At 60.9% G+C, this 16,707-nt stretch overlaps 1 protein-coding gene across 1 annotated transcript in view; it reads left to right on the plus strand.

The window, feature by feature from the left end:
• The window catches only part of DNAH17 (dynein axonemal heavy chain 17), a 101,217-nt gene that overhangs the window by 51,363 nt on the left and 33,147 nt on the right, over nucleotides 1-16,707 (plus strand). Inside the window, exons 43-55 of the mRNA XM_036267784.1 lie at nucleotides 1-38; nucleotides 2,473-2,755; nucleotides 2,835-3,008; nucleotides 3,102-3,309; nucleotides 4,302-4,467; nucleotides 6,930-7,032; nucleotides 7,812-7,959; nucleotides 8,319-8,410; nucleotides 10,190-10,351; nucleotides 10,899-11,063; nucleotides 11,229-11,420; nucleotides 15,280-15,546; nucleotides 16,286-16,447. The exon at nucleotides 1-38 is cut by the window's left edge and continues 111 nt beyond it. Coding sequence (XP_036123677.1) covers nucleotides 1-38; nucleotides 2,473-2,755; nucleotides 2,835-3,008; nucleotides 3,102-3,309; nucleotides 4,302-4,467; nucleotides 6,930-7,032; nucleotides 7,812-7,959; nucleotides 8,319-8,410; nucleotides 10,190-10,351; nucleotides 10,899-11,063; nucleotides 11,229-11,420; nucleotides 15,280-15,546; nucleotides 16,286-16,447 — 2,160 coding nt within the window. The remainder of the gene's footprint in view (nucleotides 39-2,472; nucleotides 2,756-2,834; nucleotides 3,009-3,101; nucleotides 3,310-4,301; nucleotides 4,468-6,929; nucleotides 7,033-7,811; nucleotides 7,960-8,318; nucleotides 8,411-10,189; nucleotides 10,352-10,898; nucleotides 11,064-11,228; nucleotides 11,421-15,279; nucleotides 15,547-16,285; nucleotides 16,448-16,707) is intronic.

Here is a 16,707-nt window from a genome sequence, read left to right on the forward strand (position 1 = left end):
ATTCTCTACATCAACCCCGCGGACCTCGGCTGGAACCCGTGAGTTGGGTTATCGTGCTCCTGCTCCGAACTGGCAGAGAAAGATGAGGCTGGAGGCATGAGCTGCACATGGGTGCCGCCAGGTGCAGGCCGGTCTGGGGGGGGGGGAGTGAGAGCCACGCGTGAGTCCCGTGTCCTCGCCTCTGCGGTGGGCAGTGAGACCGGCTCCCGGGATGGGGTGACGTGGCGAGGCCAGGGTTCGGGAGGGCTGTCCGGCACCATGGCCCCTGCAGGAACAGGACCGGAACGCACCGGACCCTCAGGGGCTGGGGAGCCACGGAGACCCGACACCACTGTGCTGTCTCCTCCAGCACTTGTCACCCCACTTGTGTCCCGTGGCTGCAGAGAAAAGGCCACCGACTGGGAGGCCTCAAACAATGGAAGTCCCTTCTCTCGCAGTTTCGGAGGCCAGAGTCCAAGCTCTGGGAGTCAGGACGTTGGGCTCCTTCTGGGGGTTCTGGGGGAGACTGTCGCAGGCCTCTGCCTGGTTCTGGTGGCTCCTGGCCATCCCTGGCTGGTAGACACATCACTCGATCTCTGCCTCTCCGCCTTTCTGTGTCTCACGTGGCCCTTGCTCTGTGCACACCTGTGCGCCCCAAATTCCCTCTTCTCATAAGGACCAGTCATCGGGCTAGGGCCCCCCTAATCCAGGATGATCGCATCTCCAGGTCCTTAATTCAGTCACGTCTGCAAAGACCCTTTTCCAAACAAGGCCCCATTCACAGGTCCCATGAGGACATGTCTTTTGAGGGGCCACCACCCTGCCCACCGCACCACGTTGGCGAGTTCTCGGGGCGAGCAGCACATGATCCAAGAGAATGGAAACACAGTCTGGGCGGGAGCGGCCAGGACGCGGGGGACGGGAAGAAGACGGGATCACGGGGCACTCAGGGTTACCGGAAGGGGCAGGGAGGAGGGAGCCGGAGGCTGAGCAGGTGTGGGCAGACGCAGGGCCCGAACACTGCCTGCCCTTCTGCAGGAGGGGTTCTGGGGCTCCCAGTGCAATCACCAAAGAGCGAGCAGCTCTGGGGAAGGAGGAGCCCGGGGTGTTGCTGCAGGGGACAGTGGCCGGGAGGAAAGCAGCCCTCCGCAGGCCGCCACAGGTCTGTGGTCAGTCCAGGCCTGAGACCCTGGGCGCACCTGGAGGGGACAGTGAAGCAGGCTCCAGGCCCCCTGGGGGCAGGGCAGGAGCCCCCGACCCAGGGCGGGAAGGTCCACCCTCGGGCCTGCGTTTCAGTCGGAGCCGTGCACCGGCGCAGACTCACCGAGGCGCGTGCGGACTCCGACAGAGGCCGTCCCGAGGCAGCCGCAGCCGCCCGTGTGTCGCTGCACAAATGCTCTCCGTGCCGAGGGCCCACTGTAGCTGGAACGCGGTTCCTAACTGCCAGGCTGGGGGCGCCGTGGTCAGCCCACAGACGCCGACGGCCAGAGGTTTCTTGTGTTGCCCTGGATAATCAGGCCGCAAAGGGGCGAGGGTTTAGCGCTCAGTTCTCCATCCTGACAGGTCAGTGTGGAGCACAGCTCCCAGAACACTCGCTCGCGGGGGGACAGGCGTGTGTCGGGGTGCGGTGGCAACGTGAGCCTCCTGCGTCCGCTGCGGGCGTCCTGGCGATGACGCGCTCACTGGCCCACGACGGGGGGGGGGGGGGGGGGGGCGGGGGGCTGCTTAGGCTGTTCACAGACGCTTACCGAGCCCGGGGTCCCGTCTGTGTGCTCGGAAAACATCAGGTTGGCCACCCTCTCAAGTGGGACTAGTCACTCCCACTGACGGAGGAGGAGCCGGGGACCCCGACACGGGGAGGGACCGGCCTAAGGCCATGGAGAAACTGATTCAAGCCCAGGCAGCGGGTTCTAGATACAGTCCACGGCCCTGCGGGTGTGGGGGCCACCTCTGCGTCCCGCTCCGGACACGGCACGTGCCCGTCTCCGCGGCTCCTTGGGACTGCCCGTTGTTTTGGTTTGGACTTGTCCGCTCAATGTGACAAATTCAAGTCCAGGTAACTGCAGAAAATAAAACCTATTGGCTCAGTTCACCAAGGCGTGCTTCAGGCATGGCTGGATCCAGGAGTCCAGATGGTGTAATGAGTTCCTACTTCTCTCCTTTTTTCCCCTCTCTCTGCTTCCTATCCCTTTCTCTCCCCGATGCCCCTGTGATGCCATGAAACCTTTCTCTCCTCTGTCTGCTCCACTACTCGGTCTACAGCCCTCAGTAGTAGCTTCATTGGGGGTAATAAGAAGAGCTCCCAGTTACTCTAAGCGTATAGCACCCGCACAGCTAGCATGGCGGGAGAAGGGCACAGCCCACGCCCTGGCACCCTCATCAGACCCTCTTGGGTCGGGGTCACCAGGCAGGCTCACCAGAGGCGGTCACTGAGGGGAGAGGCAGGGCAGACCCGACACGTGCCGGTCCTCAGCCGCCGCCCGCCGTCCCCAGGGTGGTGAGCAGCTGGATCGAGAGGCGCAAGGTGCAGTCGGAGAAGGCCAACCTGATGATCCTCTTCGACAAGTACCTGCCCATGTGCCTGGATAAGCTGCGCTTCGGATTCAAGAAGATCACGCCGGTGCCCGAGGTCACGGTCATCCAGACGATCCTGTACCTGCTCGAGTGCCTCCTCACGGAGAAGAACACGCCGCCCGACTCCCCGAAGGAGCTGTACGAGCTCTACTTCGTGTTCGCCTGCTTCTGGGCCTTCGGGGGGGCCATGTTCCAGGACCAGGTGAGCGCCGGCCGCGCGGGGCCCGGCCGCTCGGCCCAGGCCTCTCTGGGCCCCTTCTTACCTCTTTGTTTCTTCGCAGCTGGTAGATTATCGGGTCGAGTTCAGCAAATGGTGGGTCAACGAATTCAAGACGATCAAGTTCCCCTCGCAGGGCACCGTCTTCGACTACTACTTAGACCCCGACACTAAGAAGTTCCTGCCCTGGACAGACAAGGTGCCCTCCTTCGAGCTGGACCCCGATATCCCCCTGCAGGTAACTGCCCAGGCCGGGGACACCCCCTGACAGGTGGAAACTGCAGGCTCCGGCATGTCTGAGGGTCCCCGACCCCCGCTCCCTTCTCCCCAGGCCTCTCTGGTGCACACGACAGAGACCATCCGCATCCGCTACTTCATGGACCTGCTCATGGAGAAGACGTGGCCCGTGATGCTGGTGGGGAACGCGGGGACCGGCAAGTCGGTGCTCATGGGGGACAAGCTGGACAGCCTGAGCACCGACGACTACCTCGTGCAGGCCGTGCCCTTCAACTTCTACACCACCTCGGCCATGCTGCAGGGTGAGGCGGGGGCGAGGCCGGGGGGCAGGGTGAGGCCGGGGGGCGGGGTGAGGCTGGGGGGGTGAGGCTGGGGGGCAGGGTGAGGCTGGGGGACAGTGTGAGGCTGGGGGGAGAGGCTGGGGGGAGAGGCTGGGGGGGTGAGGCTGGGGGGCAGGGTGAGGCTGGGGGGTGAGGCTGGGGGGCAGGGTGAGGCTGGGGGGGTGAGGCTGGGGGGCAGGGTGAGGCTGGGGGACAGTGTGAGGCTGGGGGGAGAGGCTGGGGGGCAGGGTGAGGCTGGGGGTGTGTGGCCGGGGGGCAGGGTGAGGCTGGGGGGTGAGGCTGGGGGGCAGGGTGAGGCTGGGGGGGTGAGGCTGGGGGGCAGGGTGAGGTTGGGGGGCAGGGTGAGGCTGAGCAGGGTGAGGCTGGGGGACAGGGTGAGGCTGGGGGACAGGGTGAGGCTGGGGGGGTGAGGCTGGGGGGCAGGGTGAGGTTGGGGGGCAGGGTGAGGCTGGGGGGTGAGGCTGGGGGGCAGGGTGAGGCTGGGGGGCAGGGTGAGGCTGGGGGGCAGGGTGAGGCTTGGGGGGTGAGGCTGGGGGGGCAGGGTGAGGTTGGGGGCACGGTGAGGCTGGGCAGGGTGACGCTGAGGTACAAGGTGAGGTCAAGGACCAGGATGGGTCCTCACAGCCTGGACACTCAGTCGCATGTCTGCTCCCCCAACATTTCTCGTCCAGTCTCACCACAGACCCAGGGACTTGCTAGTTGCTTCTTCATTCACCCACTGGCCTCTATCCCATAGTAAGGGGGACAGGGTGGTAGCCAGCACCCCTTGTCCCGGTGCTCCCAGGAAGATCTCACAGGAAGCTCCTGTCATAACCAATCTGAGGTGGCCCCAAAGTTGACGGGGTGCGAGGTTCCTGCAGCCCTTGCCTCCCACCCGTGATGCCCACCACTTCCTCCTTTACCCGGGGGTGGGGACTCTGGGCAGGGCAGCATCAATCCCCTCCCTTCCCTAGGGGTTCTGGAGAAGCCGCTGGAGAAGAAATCGGGGAGGAACTATGGGCCACCAGGCACCAAGAAGCTGATCTACTTCATCGACGACATGAACATGCCCGAGGTGGACAAGTACGGGACGGTGGCCCCGCACACGCTCATCCGTCAGCACATGGACCACGGGCACTGGTGAGTGGGCTGCGGCAGGCTGGCTGGGCGGGGTGGGCGAGGCCACGGTGAGGGGCGGGGCCATCGGGCCTGGCTGCAGGAATGGACCGGGCTTGTGGGACAGGGATGAGGTCCCAGGGATGGGGGGGTTGGATCAAGGTTTCTTCCCCCACCCATTCCTCAAGCCTGCCATGGGCATCTGCTGGACCCAGGCTGGCAACTGGGGTGTGGGGCTCCCATGGTGCCAGGGCGGACAGGCCCCTCTCCCAGATGAGGTGCTGGTTTGGTGGAGAAGACAGAGAAGTGGTTCCAGAGTACAGGCGCACCCTCCCCCCACTTCACCCTGCAGAGGAGCCCTGGGCTGTCAGAGACCCTGCTGGGGAGGCTGCCCACAGCTGGACGCTGGGGGCTGAGTCGGGGGGAGGGCATGGGAGGGGCCGTGGGCAGAGAGCATCTCGGGCAAAGCAAATGCCATGTGCAGATGCCCCGTGGCAGGAGGGGGTGGGCGAGCCAGAGGGACAGGGTGCCCGGGGCAGCTGCAGTCAGACTCCAGGACCTGTGGGCCTCCAGACAGAACCCAGACTTTTCCCAGAGACCCAGGGAGCCGAGAAAGGAAGCACATTCAGTGTGGTTCAAATACGGGTGAGGACCTGGAACATACCCCAGGCCAGACCTGGGGGTCTGAGGTCAGAGGAACCAAAGAAATCGCATCAGAAATTGGTCAGTGGGTGCCTGGAGCCTGGCCCTTACTGCCAAGAATTAGAGGCACAGAGGGGTGACGCTGCCTCCTCAAGGTCACAGCCCTGAGGAGGGCGGAGCCGGAGCTCCTGGAGGTCACGGCCCTGAGGAGGGCGGAGCCGGAGCTCCTGGAGGTTGCGGCCCTGAGGAGGGCGGAGCCGGAGCTCCTGGAGGTCACAGCCCTGAGGAGGGCGGAGCCGGAGCTCAAGCCCACGTTTGTCTGACTCCGTCACTGGCCTTCTCCCCACCACACGATGCCAACCTGCCCAATCCCGACTGCAGGAACCCAGCAGGTGGCATGCTGCAGCTGCAGAGTGGACAGGAGTTAGACATGGCCACCTGGCGGAGGTGACAGAGGCGGGCCCGGTGGCAGGAGGCAGGACAGGAGCCCTAAAGCCACCCTCTCCCCTCAAGGGGATCTGCTGTGAGGCCTCACGCACACAGGCCGGGGCTCACTGGGTTCTGTGCTCTTGTAACATTTGCAAAACTCAGATACTTTGTATTGATCTTCTTTTTTTTTTTTTTTTTTTTTTTTAATCCTCACCCGAGGATATATTTTTCCATTTTTTGTACAGATAGAGTGGGAGGGAGAGAGAGAGAGAAACATCGATGTGAAGGGACACATCGAGTGGCTGCCACCCGCACGACCAACCAGGGCCGGGGACAAACTGCAACCAAAGTACGTGCCCTTAGGGGGAATCGAACCCGGGTCTCTCCAGACCACAGGCCGATGCTCTAACCGCTGAGCCAAACTGGCCAGGGCTGTATTGATCTTCTTAAAGAGGGCCCTCGGAGTTGAGAAGCTCCCGCCGGGTCCACACACGCCCCTGAGCTTGTCCCGAAGAGTCTTTAGGGCAGGGAGGCAGCGGCAGAGTGGGAAGACCCTTCTAGAACATCAGACAAAGGCGGCCCCTGGCCGATAGGGAAGGGCGCACCATTGAGTGGCTATTACAGCAGCTCAGCCACCCAGCGGCACCTCCTGCCACAGAGACAGGCCGGGCCGCGTGGCCTGCAGACCTACAAGCAGACACGGGAACGTCGAAGGTGACAGGAGAGCCTGCGGAGGGTGGGCGGGAGGGGCTGCTGGAACGTAGATCTCAGGAGGCAGAAGAACGATGGCTTGGGTCCGCGTCAAAATTCAGAAATAGTGTTCCCAAGAGGCACGGGGACAGCCGCACAGGAGAGGGGACGGCCAGGTGGGCCACGCCCGGCGCGCACAGGGCTCTCTGCACGCCAGGAAAACCGCGCGACGGGGGAACCCACGGGCGTGTGGACCCCTTCCAAACTCACCTGAGCCCCAGAAGTCTCAGCGCCCTGGCCTCCAGGAAACCGCCCGCCTACTTGACAGTAGTAGCACGTCGTTCTCACGGATCATGACGAGGACGGGCGGGGGGGACGTGGGCGAACACCGGCCACACTTGCGGTGTCCTCCTCGAGGTGTTTCCTGCGTCAGCTCGTTCCATCCTCGTGGACCGATAGGAGTGCCGGGACGGGGGAGGCTAAGCCACCCCCAGAGCCCCAGGGACCCAGGGGAAGCGTCGGCATACGGACCCAGACCTGCCCCCAAGCCGCTCTGCTGCCTCCGTTGCCAAATTTTTCTTCAGTGCATGAAGTAAAGTCAGCTGTTTCACATAGGATAGTTATTGAGCTTTTCTTCTTGTTGTTTTTTTTTTGCCACCTGCTAGACATTGTTGGGGACGGGGTGGGGGCCGGGTCAGGACACCGACGCCGGTCTCTCCACGCAGGTATGACAGGCAGAAGCTGACGCTGAAGGACATCCACAACTGTCAGTACGTGGCTTGCATGAACCCCACCTCCGGGTCCTTCACCATCGACTCCAGACTTCAGGTGGGTGGTAATCAGACTCACTTTGCAGCCGCCAGGGACAGAGGGTCACTCGGGCAGATGAGAATAAAAGCCTTTATGGGGCCATCCCTAACCTTCCAGAATGTTCAGGGGCGGGAGTGTCCAATGGCCCGCCGGCTGGGCCCCCGGGACCCCACAGGGCTGGCGGCATTTAGCAAATTAAAACACAGACGCCCTGCGACATCTGGATTTCAGATGAACAACAAATATTTGTTCAGCATAAGCACGTCCAGTATAATATTTGGGCCATGCAGGATTCTGCCTGCACCCACCCAGGCAGGACCTCACCTCCAAATTCTCTAAGCAGATGGACACCTGGAGCATAAACTGAGGCCTGGGCTCTGAGTCACTCTTTTGCCTCGGCAACATTTTTCTTGAGAGCGTGAAGTATATTTGGGCTGATTCAGATCTGATCAATATCTAATGGGATTGACCAGCCGGTGTGGCTCAGTAGTTGAGCATCGACGCAGGCACCAAGAGGTCACTGGTTCAATTCCCGGCCAGGGCACATGCCCAGGTTATGGGCCCGATCCCCAGTGGGGGCGTGCAGGAGGCGGCCATTCGATGTTCTCTCTCATCAATGTTTCTATTTCTCTCTCCCATATCAATAAAGAAAAAAACTATTTAATGGGATTGTACCACACACAAGGCTTTCTGGCCACGCCCACACACCCCGGGCAGGGGGGACAGTCTGCTCCCCACGAGGGCCGTGAGCTTGTCCCGAGAGCTGTCTGACGCAGGGCTCTGGTCACCCCGGGCAGCGCCACTTCTGTGTGTTCGCCGTGAGCTTCCCGGGCCAGGAGGCCCTCACGACCATCTACAGCACGATCCTCGCCCAGCACCTGGCCTACCGCTCGGCCCCCTCCGTGGTTCAGAGGATGAGCACTCAGCTGGTGGCCTCGGCCCTGGGTAAGCTGGCCAGCCTCACCCCTCCTGCTGCTTTACGGGACGGATGGCTGCTCCCTGCTCCCCCCGGTGAATATTTTATTTATGCTTTTTCCAATCAATAGTTTTTCAGTGAGGCTGTGTTTCGACAGGAGAGGCTGTGAGATTCCATTGCTGGGGGCAGCAGCGGGTGGCAGAGTCAGTGTGCAGACACGACACACGTGTCACCAGGGCGCAGACTCCCTCCCTCTTCAGCTCTGCCGATTTCCGACTTTATTGTCACTGGCTCGCAGTCCATTTGCTTTAGAAACCACACCTTAAGCTTTGCCCTCCCTGAGGCCATTGAGAATCCATGAGGACTGAAGTCTTGTTCCCTACAACAGCCCTGCACCAGAAAATCACAGTGACATTCCTTCCCACGGCCATCAAGTTTCACTACATCTTCAACCTCAGGGACCTCTCCAATATTTTCCAGGTACTGCTGTCTCAGCTCTGTGTCAGACCACCTTCGGGCCAAGTCCCTGGCCCCTAGGTGCTCTCCTCCTCTCTGTCGCTCAGGAGAGAAAGCAAAGTGACCTCTGGACTGACGACAGTGGTGGTGATGTGATGACAAGGGTGATGATAGTGATAATAATGGTGATGATGTGATGTAATTGTAACCATGAAGATGTGATGATGTGATGGTGAGGATGGTGATGATGTGATGATGGCGATGGTGATGATGATGACATGATGATGGTGATGGTGATGATGTGATGATGGTGATGATGTGATGATGGTGATGATGTGATGATGGTGATAATGATGATGGTGATAATGATGATGATGTGATGATGTGATGATGGTGATGGTGATAACGGTGATGATGTGATGGTGAGGATGGTGATGATGTGATGATGGTGATAGTGATGGTGATGACGTGATGATGGTGATGGTAATGATGTGATGATGGTGACAGTGATGGTGATGACATGATGATGGTGATGTGAAGATGGTGATGATGATGATGTGATGATGGTGATGGTGATAACGGTGATGATGTGATGATGGTGATAGTGATGGTAATGATGTGATGATGGTGACAGTGATGGTGATGACATGATGATGGTGATGTGAAGATGGTGATAATGACAATCATAATGAGATAACGGTGATGATGGTGATAATGATGATGATGTGATGATGGTGATGGTGATAACGGTGATGATGGTGATGGTGATAACGGTGATGATGTGATGATGGTGATAGTGATGGTGATGACGTGATGATGGTGATGGTAATGATGTGATGATGGTGACAGTGATGGTGATGACATGATGATGGTGATGTGAAGATGGTGATCATGACAATCATAATGAGATAACGGTGATGATGGTGATAGTGATGGTGATGACATGATGATGGTGATGTGAAGATGGTGATCATGACAATCATAATGAGATAACGGTGATGATGGTGACAATGATGGTGATGATAATGGTTACGTTTCCTCTTACTTACTGACTGTTCAGTCTGAGCCAGGCACTGGGTTAGGCCACTTACACCCGTTTCCTCCTCCACACATGCGATGCTCTTACACCCCCATTTTTCAGAGGGAGAGTCTGAGGCTCAGGGAGGTGAAGTCATGCCCATCCCCCCCACTTCGAGTGTCAGCTCAAATGCCGGCTCTCAGGGGGCCCCTGTGCACCCCGCACTCTCCCCTCTCTCCCCTGTGTCTGTCACTCGGAGCACATCACAGGGTGTTACCTTGCTTCTTGTTTTGCCTGGTTACATCTCCTACTAAAACGCAAACTCCATGAAGGAGGGTCTGTGTCGTCTCTGTGTTCCCAGAGCCTGGGAGACAGCAGACCCTCGGTCAGCAGCTGCTGACCTTGCCCAGGTCAATAGGCTAATAAGCGGCTGAGCCAGACCTGGACCCAGGCAGCTGGGCCCAAGCTGGGAACCCACTGCTCTGAGGCCTTGGATGGGTGGGTGCCCCATGATGCCTCTCTCCTCCCTCCTCCACCGTGCACCCCGCTAGAAGATGAAACCCTTGACCTTGTCCTGTGAGGAAGATTTTCTCAGGTCTCTTCCGCCACAGACACACCCTCTGGCCTCTAGGGTTTGCGTGGACTTGGCAACCCGTGGCTTTCTGGGCCCCGGGGAGACACTGCACCAGCAGCTGGACGGCTCCTCTGGGGAAGCGGCCGCTGTCTCAGCATGGCTGGCCCGCCGCACAGCACAGCGGGAGACGCTGACCCCCCGTCTGGGGCAGGGGATCTTGTTCTCCACAGCAGAGATCCTGAAAACGCCGCTGGACCTCGCCCGCCTCTGGCTGCATGAGGCCGAGAGGGTGTACGGAGACAAGATGGTTGACGAGAAGGACCTGGAGACCTTGCACCGAGTCACCATCGGGTCCACCAAGAAGTACTTTGATGTAGGTCAAGCCCCCGGGTCCCTCTGCTGAGCCCGGAAACGCTCTGCGTGGGCAGAGTCCTGGGCCGTGGTCACCTCGCCCTCCTGGCAGAGCCCTCGGGGGGATGGAAGGACACACTGGGCCACTGTGTCATGGGGGTGCGCATCTGTGTGAGAGGAACTGACGCCTCGTTAGGTCAGGGTGTGACGACCTCCCTCCATCCACTAGGGGAGGAGACAGGCCCCGCCTGGGTGACGTGCTTTGCTGATGTATCGTGGGTGTTCTTGGGGGTCTGTTTATTCCTTGTATGGCGGGGATGGGCCATCCCACCAGGGGGTTGTGCGCAGCTGTCCATGGGCCTCCTGGAAGCAGTGGTTTGGGCCCCTGGAGACTTGGCCTCAGATCCTGAGGCACCGGCGCCTGTGTCCACAGTGTGTCCACGGCGTGTCCACGGTGTGTCCACAGCATACCCACGGCGTGTCCACGGTGTGTCCACAGCATACCCACGGCGTGTCCACGGCGCGCCCAAGGAGGCAACCCACTGAAGTACCTTATCTCTTACCTGTAGGATCTTGGTGATGAGCTTTTATTTGCCAGACCGAATATCTTCAGCCACTTTGCTCAAGGGATCGGCGACCCCAAATACTTCCCGGTGACCGACGTCGCCCATCTGAACAAGCTCCTGGTGGACGTCCTGGACAGCTACAACGAGGTCAACGCGGTCATGAACTTGGTGAGCGGCGCAGGCGGAGATCACGCACAACTCACCGGGCTCGGGGCGGTGGCCAGCCGGGGGCGGGGCGGTTCTGTGCCCGCACGGCGGGTCCGCCCAGGCGAGATGCTGAGGTGCCAGGCGAGTCCGCCCAGGCGAGATGCTGAGGCGTGCCGGCCTCTGCAGGTGCTGTTCGAAGACGCGGTGGCTCACATCTGCAGGATCAACCGCATCCTGGAGTCGCCGCGGGGCAACGCGCTGCTGGTGGGCGTGGGCGGCAGCGGCAAGCAGAGCCTCTCGCGCCTGGCCGCCTACATCAGCTCGCTGGAAGTGTTCCAGATCACCCTCAAGAAGGGCTACGGGATCCCAGACCTCAAGGTGAGACGGGCGGGGGAGGGTGGGGAGACCCCCCCACCCCCCTTTCCAGAACGAAGGCAGCCAGCCCAGAGGGTCTGACCATCGCCAGTGGGGTTCCCCGTGCCACGCCCAAAGGCGAGAGCAGGGGTGGGTCCCCGTGACCCGGCAGACCGGAGCGTGTAAAATCCACGCAGGTGGTGGCAGCGGGGGGTTGGCTGTTGCCCCGGGTCACGGGGCTGTCCTCCCGATTGCATTACTCAGGACCGTTCCTCAGGGTCTAATTGCGGGCTCCGGATTCTGGAGGCTGCTTCTTGATTTAATGAAATAACATCAGCGTCACCGTGTTTCCCATTCACAAGACTCGCAGCCCCGCTTTGCATTGATTTCTTCTTCCCGAAAACGTGCTCTCGGGCAGCTGAGAGCGGTCGGGAACAGGCCCTCTGATCAGACGCGAGGTGGGTGAGGCCTCGCTGCTCGGGCACGACTCTGCCTCGGTGCCCAGGCTGCTGCCGTGGGCCAGGACGATGCCAGGCCCGGGGGCCCTCCACCCCGCGCAGCCCTGCCAGTCCTGGCCAGGCGGCTTTCCTGGGATGTGCCCGGCGTCCTGGACTGGGGGGGGGGGCTGTGGGCAGAGGCCTCGGGACGGACAAGGGTGTCAGGACGATGAGCGTCCTCGCCCCTCTGCCCCGGCCGTGCCGAGCGGGCTGTGCCAGCAACCTCTGGAGAAGCATCTGCCTTCCAGTGCTCAGAGCGTCATCGTCCCCCGTGGATTCCACTCTTTCTGTCAAGGGACCAGCCAACTGTATAACCGAGCCCTCTCCATTGACGTTTCCGGTCGATCACCTAGTGGCATTGATTCATTTCCCAACTGCGTCACGCTCGTCTCTGCCCTTCTGAGGATCCCGCTCCGGGCCCCGCTGAGCGGGCACTCACAGGCGTGAGCTGCGGCCCAGGCCTGGTCCCTCGTGGCTCAGCACTCCTGCCACGAGCCGGCTCCACCCCGTCCACCGTCATCATTTATGCAGCAGCTTCTCCGGGTTCGGAGGTGGGGACAGAGAGAAACTGAGGAAGGACCTGGCCTGCGGTCAGGGAGGCGGAGTCCCGAGCTGACACGTGTTTGTGGTGGTGCACCCGTGGTTAGTGTCACGTGACGTGTTTGCGATGGTGTGGATGGTACAACGGTATCCTGCAGCCCATACCATGCGCTGCGGTGCCCCCTGGAGGTTAGATGTGCAGCAGGACAGGGGTCGGGATCCACCAGAGGGAAGCGAGATGCCATCAGGATGTCTGAGCAGAGGAGGGGCGAGGCCTGGACCAAAGTGGAGGGTGGCTTGAGGGCAGCAGAGAATGCACAGGGGCTGGGCAGCACACGGAACGGGCCCAGGTGGCGTCTTAGGACAGGCCTCAGGGCTGAGAGGGGAGGAGACTGTGCAGAGACGGACAGATGGGGGCAGGACGGAGCCCCAGGGGTGGGCAGGACGAGGGCCCCGGCACAGAGCAGGGGTCAGCAGAGACGGAGGAAGTGTCACAGCAGGAAGGTGTGAGGGGTCCAGAGAGGGCTCAGCTTCAAGACCAGGGGCTGGCTCCAAGGGCAAGGCCACGGAGGTTCCAGGCAGGACAACAGACAGACGCAGCTGAAGAAGGGCCCTGTGGTGGAGGCTGTGACACCCTCTCCTGGGCACCAGGCAGAGAACAGGAGCAAAAGGGGTGGGGGGAGACAACAGAGCGTCCAGGACGACGGAGCGGCCAGGACAACGGAGCAGCCAGGACAATGGAGCGGCCAGGACGACGGAGCGGCCAGGACGACGGAGCACAAGCAGAGCCACTGTACTTGTTCCTGGGACTTTATGGGCCATCGGTCATTCCAGAACCGGCCGCTCTGACTTGGGCCCAGCAGCAACCAGCTTTGCTGTCCGGGATCCCTTGCCTTGACCAGTCGACCCGGTTCGAAGTCTGAACCTGGTGGAATCAGCTGCTTCTCCATCAGGCCGTTCCCAGGTGAAGAACCCCAGCCGTTCCGGGGGGAGGATGCAGGCTGCGCTCTGGACCTGCGGGAGCCGCCTCTGACCTACCGTCTGGAGACCCTCTCCTTCCGCGCCCGGGACGAGCCGGGTCCACGTGCCCAGTCCAGCCTCCAGGAGACACGGAGCGCTCACGCTGGCCTGGCCGGCCTCTGCCAGCTCACTCCTGTGTCTGTGGAGTGGGAAGAGATGCTCCCTCCGCTCCAAGGCGCCGCTGGTCTCGGAAGGACCCCACCTGGGCGGGGTGTCCAAGGGCAGGGCCGTGGTTCAAATCCCACCTGTGGCCTCTACTCCGGAGCTCGGCGCTTCCTTCAGTTTTGTTCTGTTTTTTGTTTGTTTTTTGGGGTTGTTTTTTTTTTGCTTGTCAAAAAATATGGAATCTGCCCTGGCCAGTTTGGCTCAGTGGTTAGAGCGTCGATCTGCGGTACAGAGAGACCCGGGTTCGGTTCCCGCTAAGGGCATGTACCTCGGTTGCGGTTTGTCCCCGGCCCTGGTGGGTCGTGCGGGTGGCAGCCACTCGATGTGTCCCTTTCACGTCGATGTTTCTCTCTCTCTCTCTCTCTCTCTCCCTCCCGCTCTAGCTGAACAAAAAATGGAAAAATGTCCTCGGGTGAAGATAAAAAAATATGGAATCTGAGGCTTGCTTCGGACCCTGATTACACCCCAGTCAGCTCAAACTGAGGGACCTTGGTGACGTTTCTCTCTGAACAGAGAGATGCCAGGGAGGGGGGCTCACCTCCCCAGGGCAGAACGGAGCCCCTCAGGACGCCTATAATGGGTATTTTTAAAGCCTTTTAAACAATTAGACAGGCCCGTAGATCTCATAGAAGGAAACATGTCACGGACAGGCAAACCCCCAGAACCCTGAAAACGCGCACTACTACTTAGACGGCGTCGGCGGACATGGTCCAGGTAGTTACCATTTACATGTGCAGGTCGGCGTATCTCCAAAAGCTGCAGGCTGGTCAGAGCCCTGCTGTGCAGCATGCTTGTCCCTTCCTACCATTCTCTCCGTCCGCTTCCAGAACCACCGTGTGGTTACTTTGTATCTCTCTAAATCCTGCTAGTGATGGGTGGAGGGGCCGCCCTGGTGAGGACTGAGCGTTGGTTCTTGTCCAGGGCTCAGTCTCCCCATCCAAGCCGTGGTGCATGTATGTGGGGCCTCTCTCAGGGTCTGCACTTGGGGTCCTCCCCCCCGTGTGTGTGTGTGTGTGCGTGTGTGTGTGTGTGTGTGTGTGTGTGTGGTAAACCCAGAAAGCACACTGTTTGGCTCTCTGACCATACCTTTCCGTGGCATTGGGTTCAGTGGCATTGGGTTCCGTGGCATTGGGTTCTGTGGCGTTGGGTGCATTGGCGCTGTTGTGCAGCCCCCCACCGTGGTCTCCAGATGCCTTCATCGCCCAGCTGGAACCCGGACCCACTGACCAATGACTCCCCACCCACCCCCTGCCCCCAGCCCCCACCGTTTTCTTGAGTCTCTATGGACTCGTACAAGTGGGGTCATGCAGCCTTGGTCTTTGGGAGGCTGGCTTATTTCAGTTAGTGGGACGTCCTCAAGGTCTGTCCATGCGTCAGGACTTCCTGTGTTTCTAGGGCTGAATGTTCTCCCGCTGTGGGGACGGGGGCCACTGTGTCTGTCCGAGCCTCCGTGCATGGACGTGGGGTGCCTCCACTTGGGGCCGTTGCTAACAGTGCCGCTGTGACGTGGGCGTTTCCACCCAAAACTCCACGCCCCCATGCCCCCCTCTCCAAACCCTGCACGTTCCTTCTGCCGCTGACCCGGGCCCCCTCCTGGGGGACGGTGGGGACCCCCCCACGTGCGCGCTCGGCCCGGACTGAGCATGTCCTCCTCGGCACAGGTGGACCTCAGCACTCAGTACATAAAGGCGGCGGTGAAGAACGTCCCCTCCGTGTTCCTGATGACAGACTCCCAGGTGGCCGAGGAGCAGTTCCTGGTGCTGATCAACGACCTGCTGGCTTCGGGGGAGGTCCCGGGGCTGTTTGCGGATGACGAGGTGGAGAACATCGTCTCCTCCATGCGGCCCCAGGTCAAGTCCCTGGGCATGAACGACACTCGCGAAGCCTGCTGGAAATTCTTCATCGAGAAGGTCCGCAGGCAGCTGAAGGTACAGTCTCCGTCTTGGCGGGGGCCCGGGGCCCACCCTGTACCCGTGGCCTTGGGGGGCTCGGTCTTCAGTCTGGACGCAGGTGGGGGCCATTCTCTCCCGGGAGGTGGAAATCTGTTAGGAGAGGGGAGGGGGCCTGCCTGAGGGACAGGGGCGTTAGAGGCATCTCGTGGCCCAAAGAAATGTACACACACACACACACCCCAAGTTTCAGCGGGTACGTACACCTCGAGCTTGAACTCGCCCTCTTCGGGGAAGCAAGCCGAACTCGGCTGAGTCGTCCATGAGAGGAAAGTCCCCGGTGCTGCAGAAGGGGCACGAGGGCTGTCTCCACAAACCCCTTGCAGCTCGGGTCCCAGAGAGCCCAGCCCGCTGGGGAGTAGCCACGGTCTGTGGGGACCTGGAGGAGGCTCCGTGTCCCCGGGAGCCAGACCTGCTGCAGGGAGTGTGGCCGCCCAGTGTGGATGCCGTGCCCACCTGTCCTTCATCCCGACCTTTTCGTCCCCCTTTGCAAATGTCGCTTGAGCAGAGCTTGGGGCCGACCCTGCTCCCTGACTTCGCTGGGGAGCTGAACGTGTCTGCGTGGCGCACTGGCCACACAAACCCCGAAGCGGGAATGCGCCCCCGGATGCTGGGAGAGAGACCACGCAGGGAGGGGCTGTCACTCTGAGGGAGCTTCCTGCCCAGGCTGCTGGCCTCGGCACCCTGCCCCTCGGCAGCTCCTCTGTCCCGCACGCAGGTGATCCTGTGCTTCTCCCCCGTGGGCTCCGTCCTGCGTGTCCGGGCAAGAAAGTTCCCTGCCGTGGTCAACTGCACGGCCATCGACTGGTTCCACGAGTGGCCGGAAGACGCCCTGGTGTCCGTCAGCGCCTGCTTTCTGGAGGAAACCGAGGGGATTCAGGTGCGTCCCTGGGACCCGGCCTCCTCGCGACCCTCTGCGCCGTGGTCGCGGAGACAGGGATCCCGGACCGGCGCCTCCAGGGCCAGGTTGGGGGGGGCAGGCGAGGCACTCACCTCGGGCATATGATTTAAGGGGGCACCAAAACTTCAGGAATCAAGATCAGCAATGTTTTCATGCAACACTTAAAAAAAACATTAACGCTAAAAAATTCACAGTGAACAAAATTGTGAACCGAGAAGGGGCTGCCGTGCGTGGGCTCC

This window comes from Molossus molossus, unplaced genomic scaffold (assembly GCF_014108415.1).
Source record: "Molossus molossus isolate mMolMol1 unplaced genomic scaffold, mMolMol1.p scaffold_m16_p_19, whole genome shotgun sequence".
In the NCBI taxonomy this organism is placed as follows: Eukaryota; Metazoa; Chordata; class Mammalia; order Chiroptera; family Molossidae; genus Molossus; species Molossus molossus.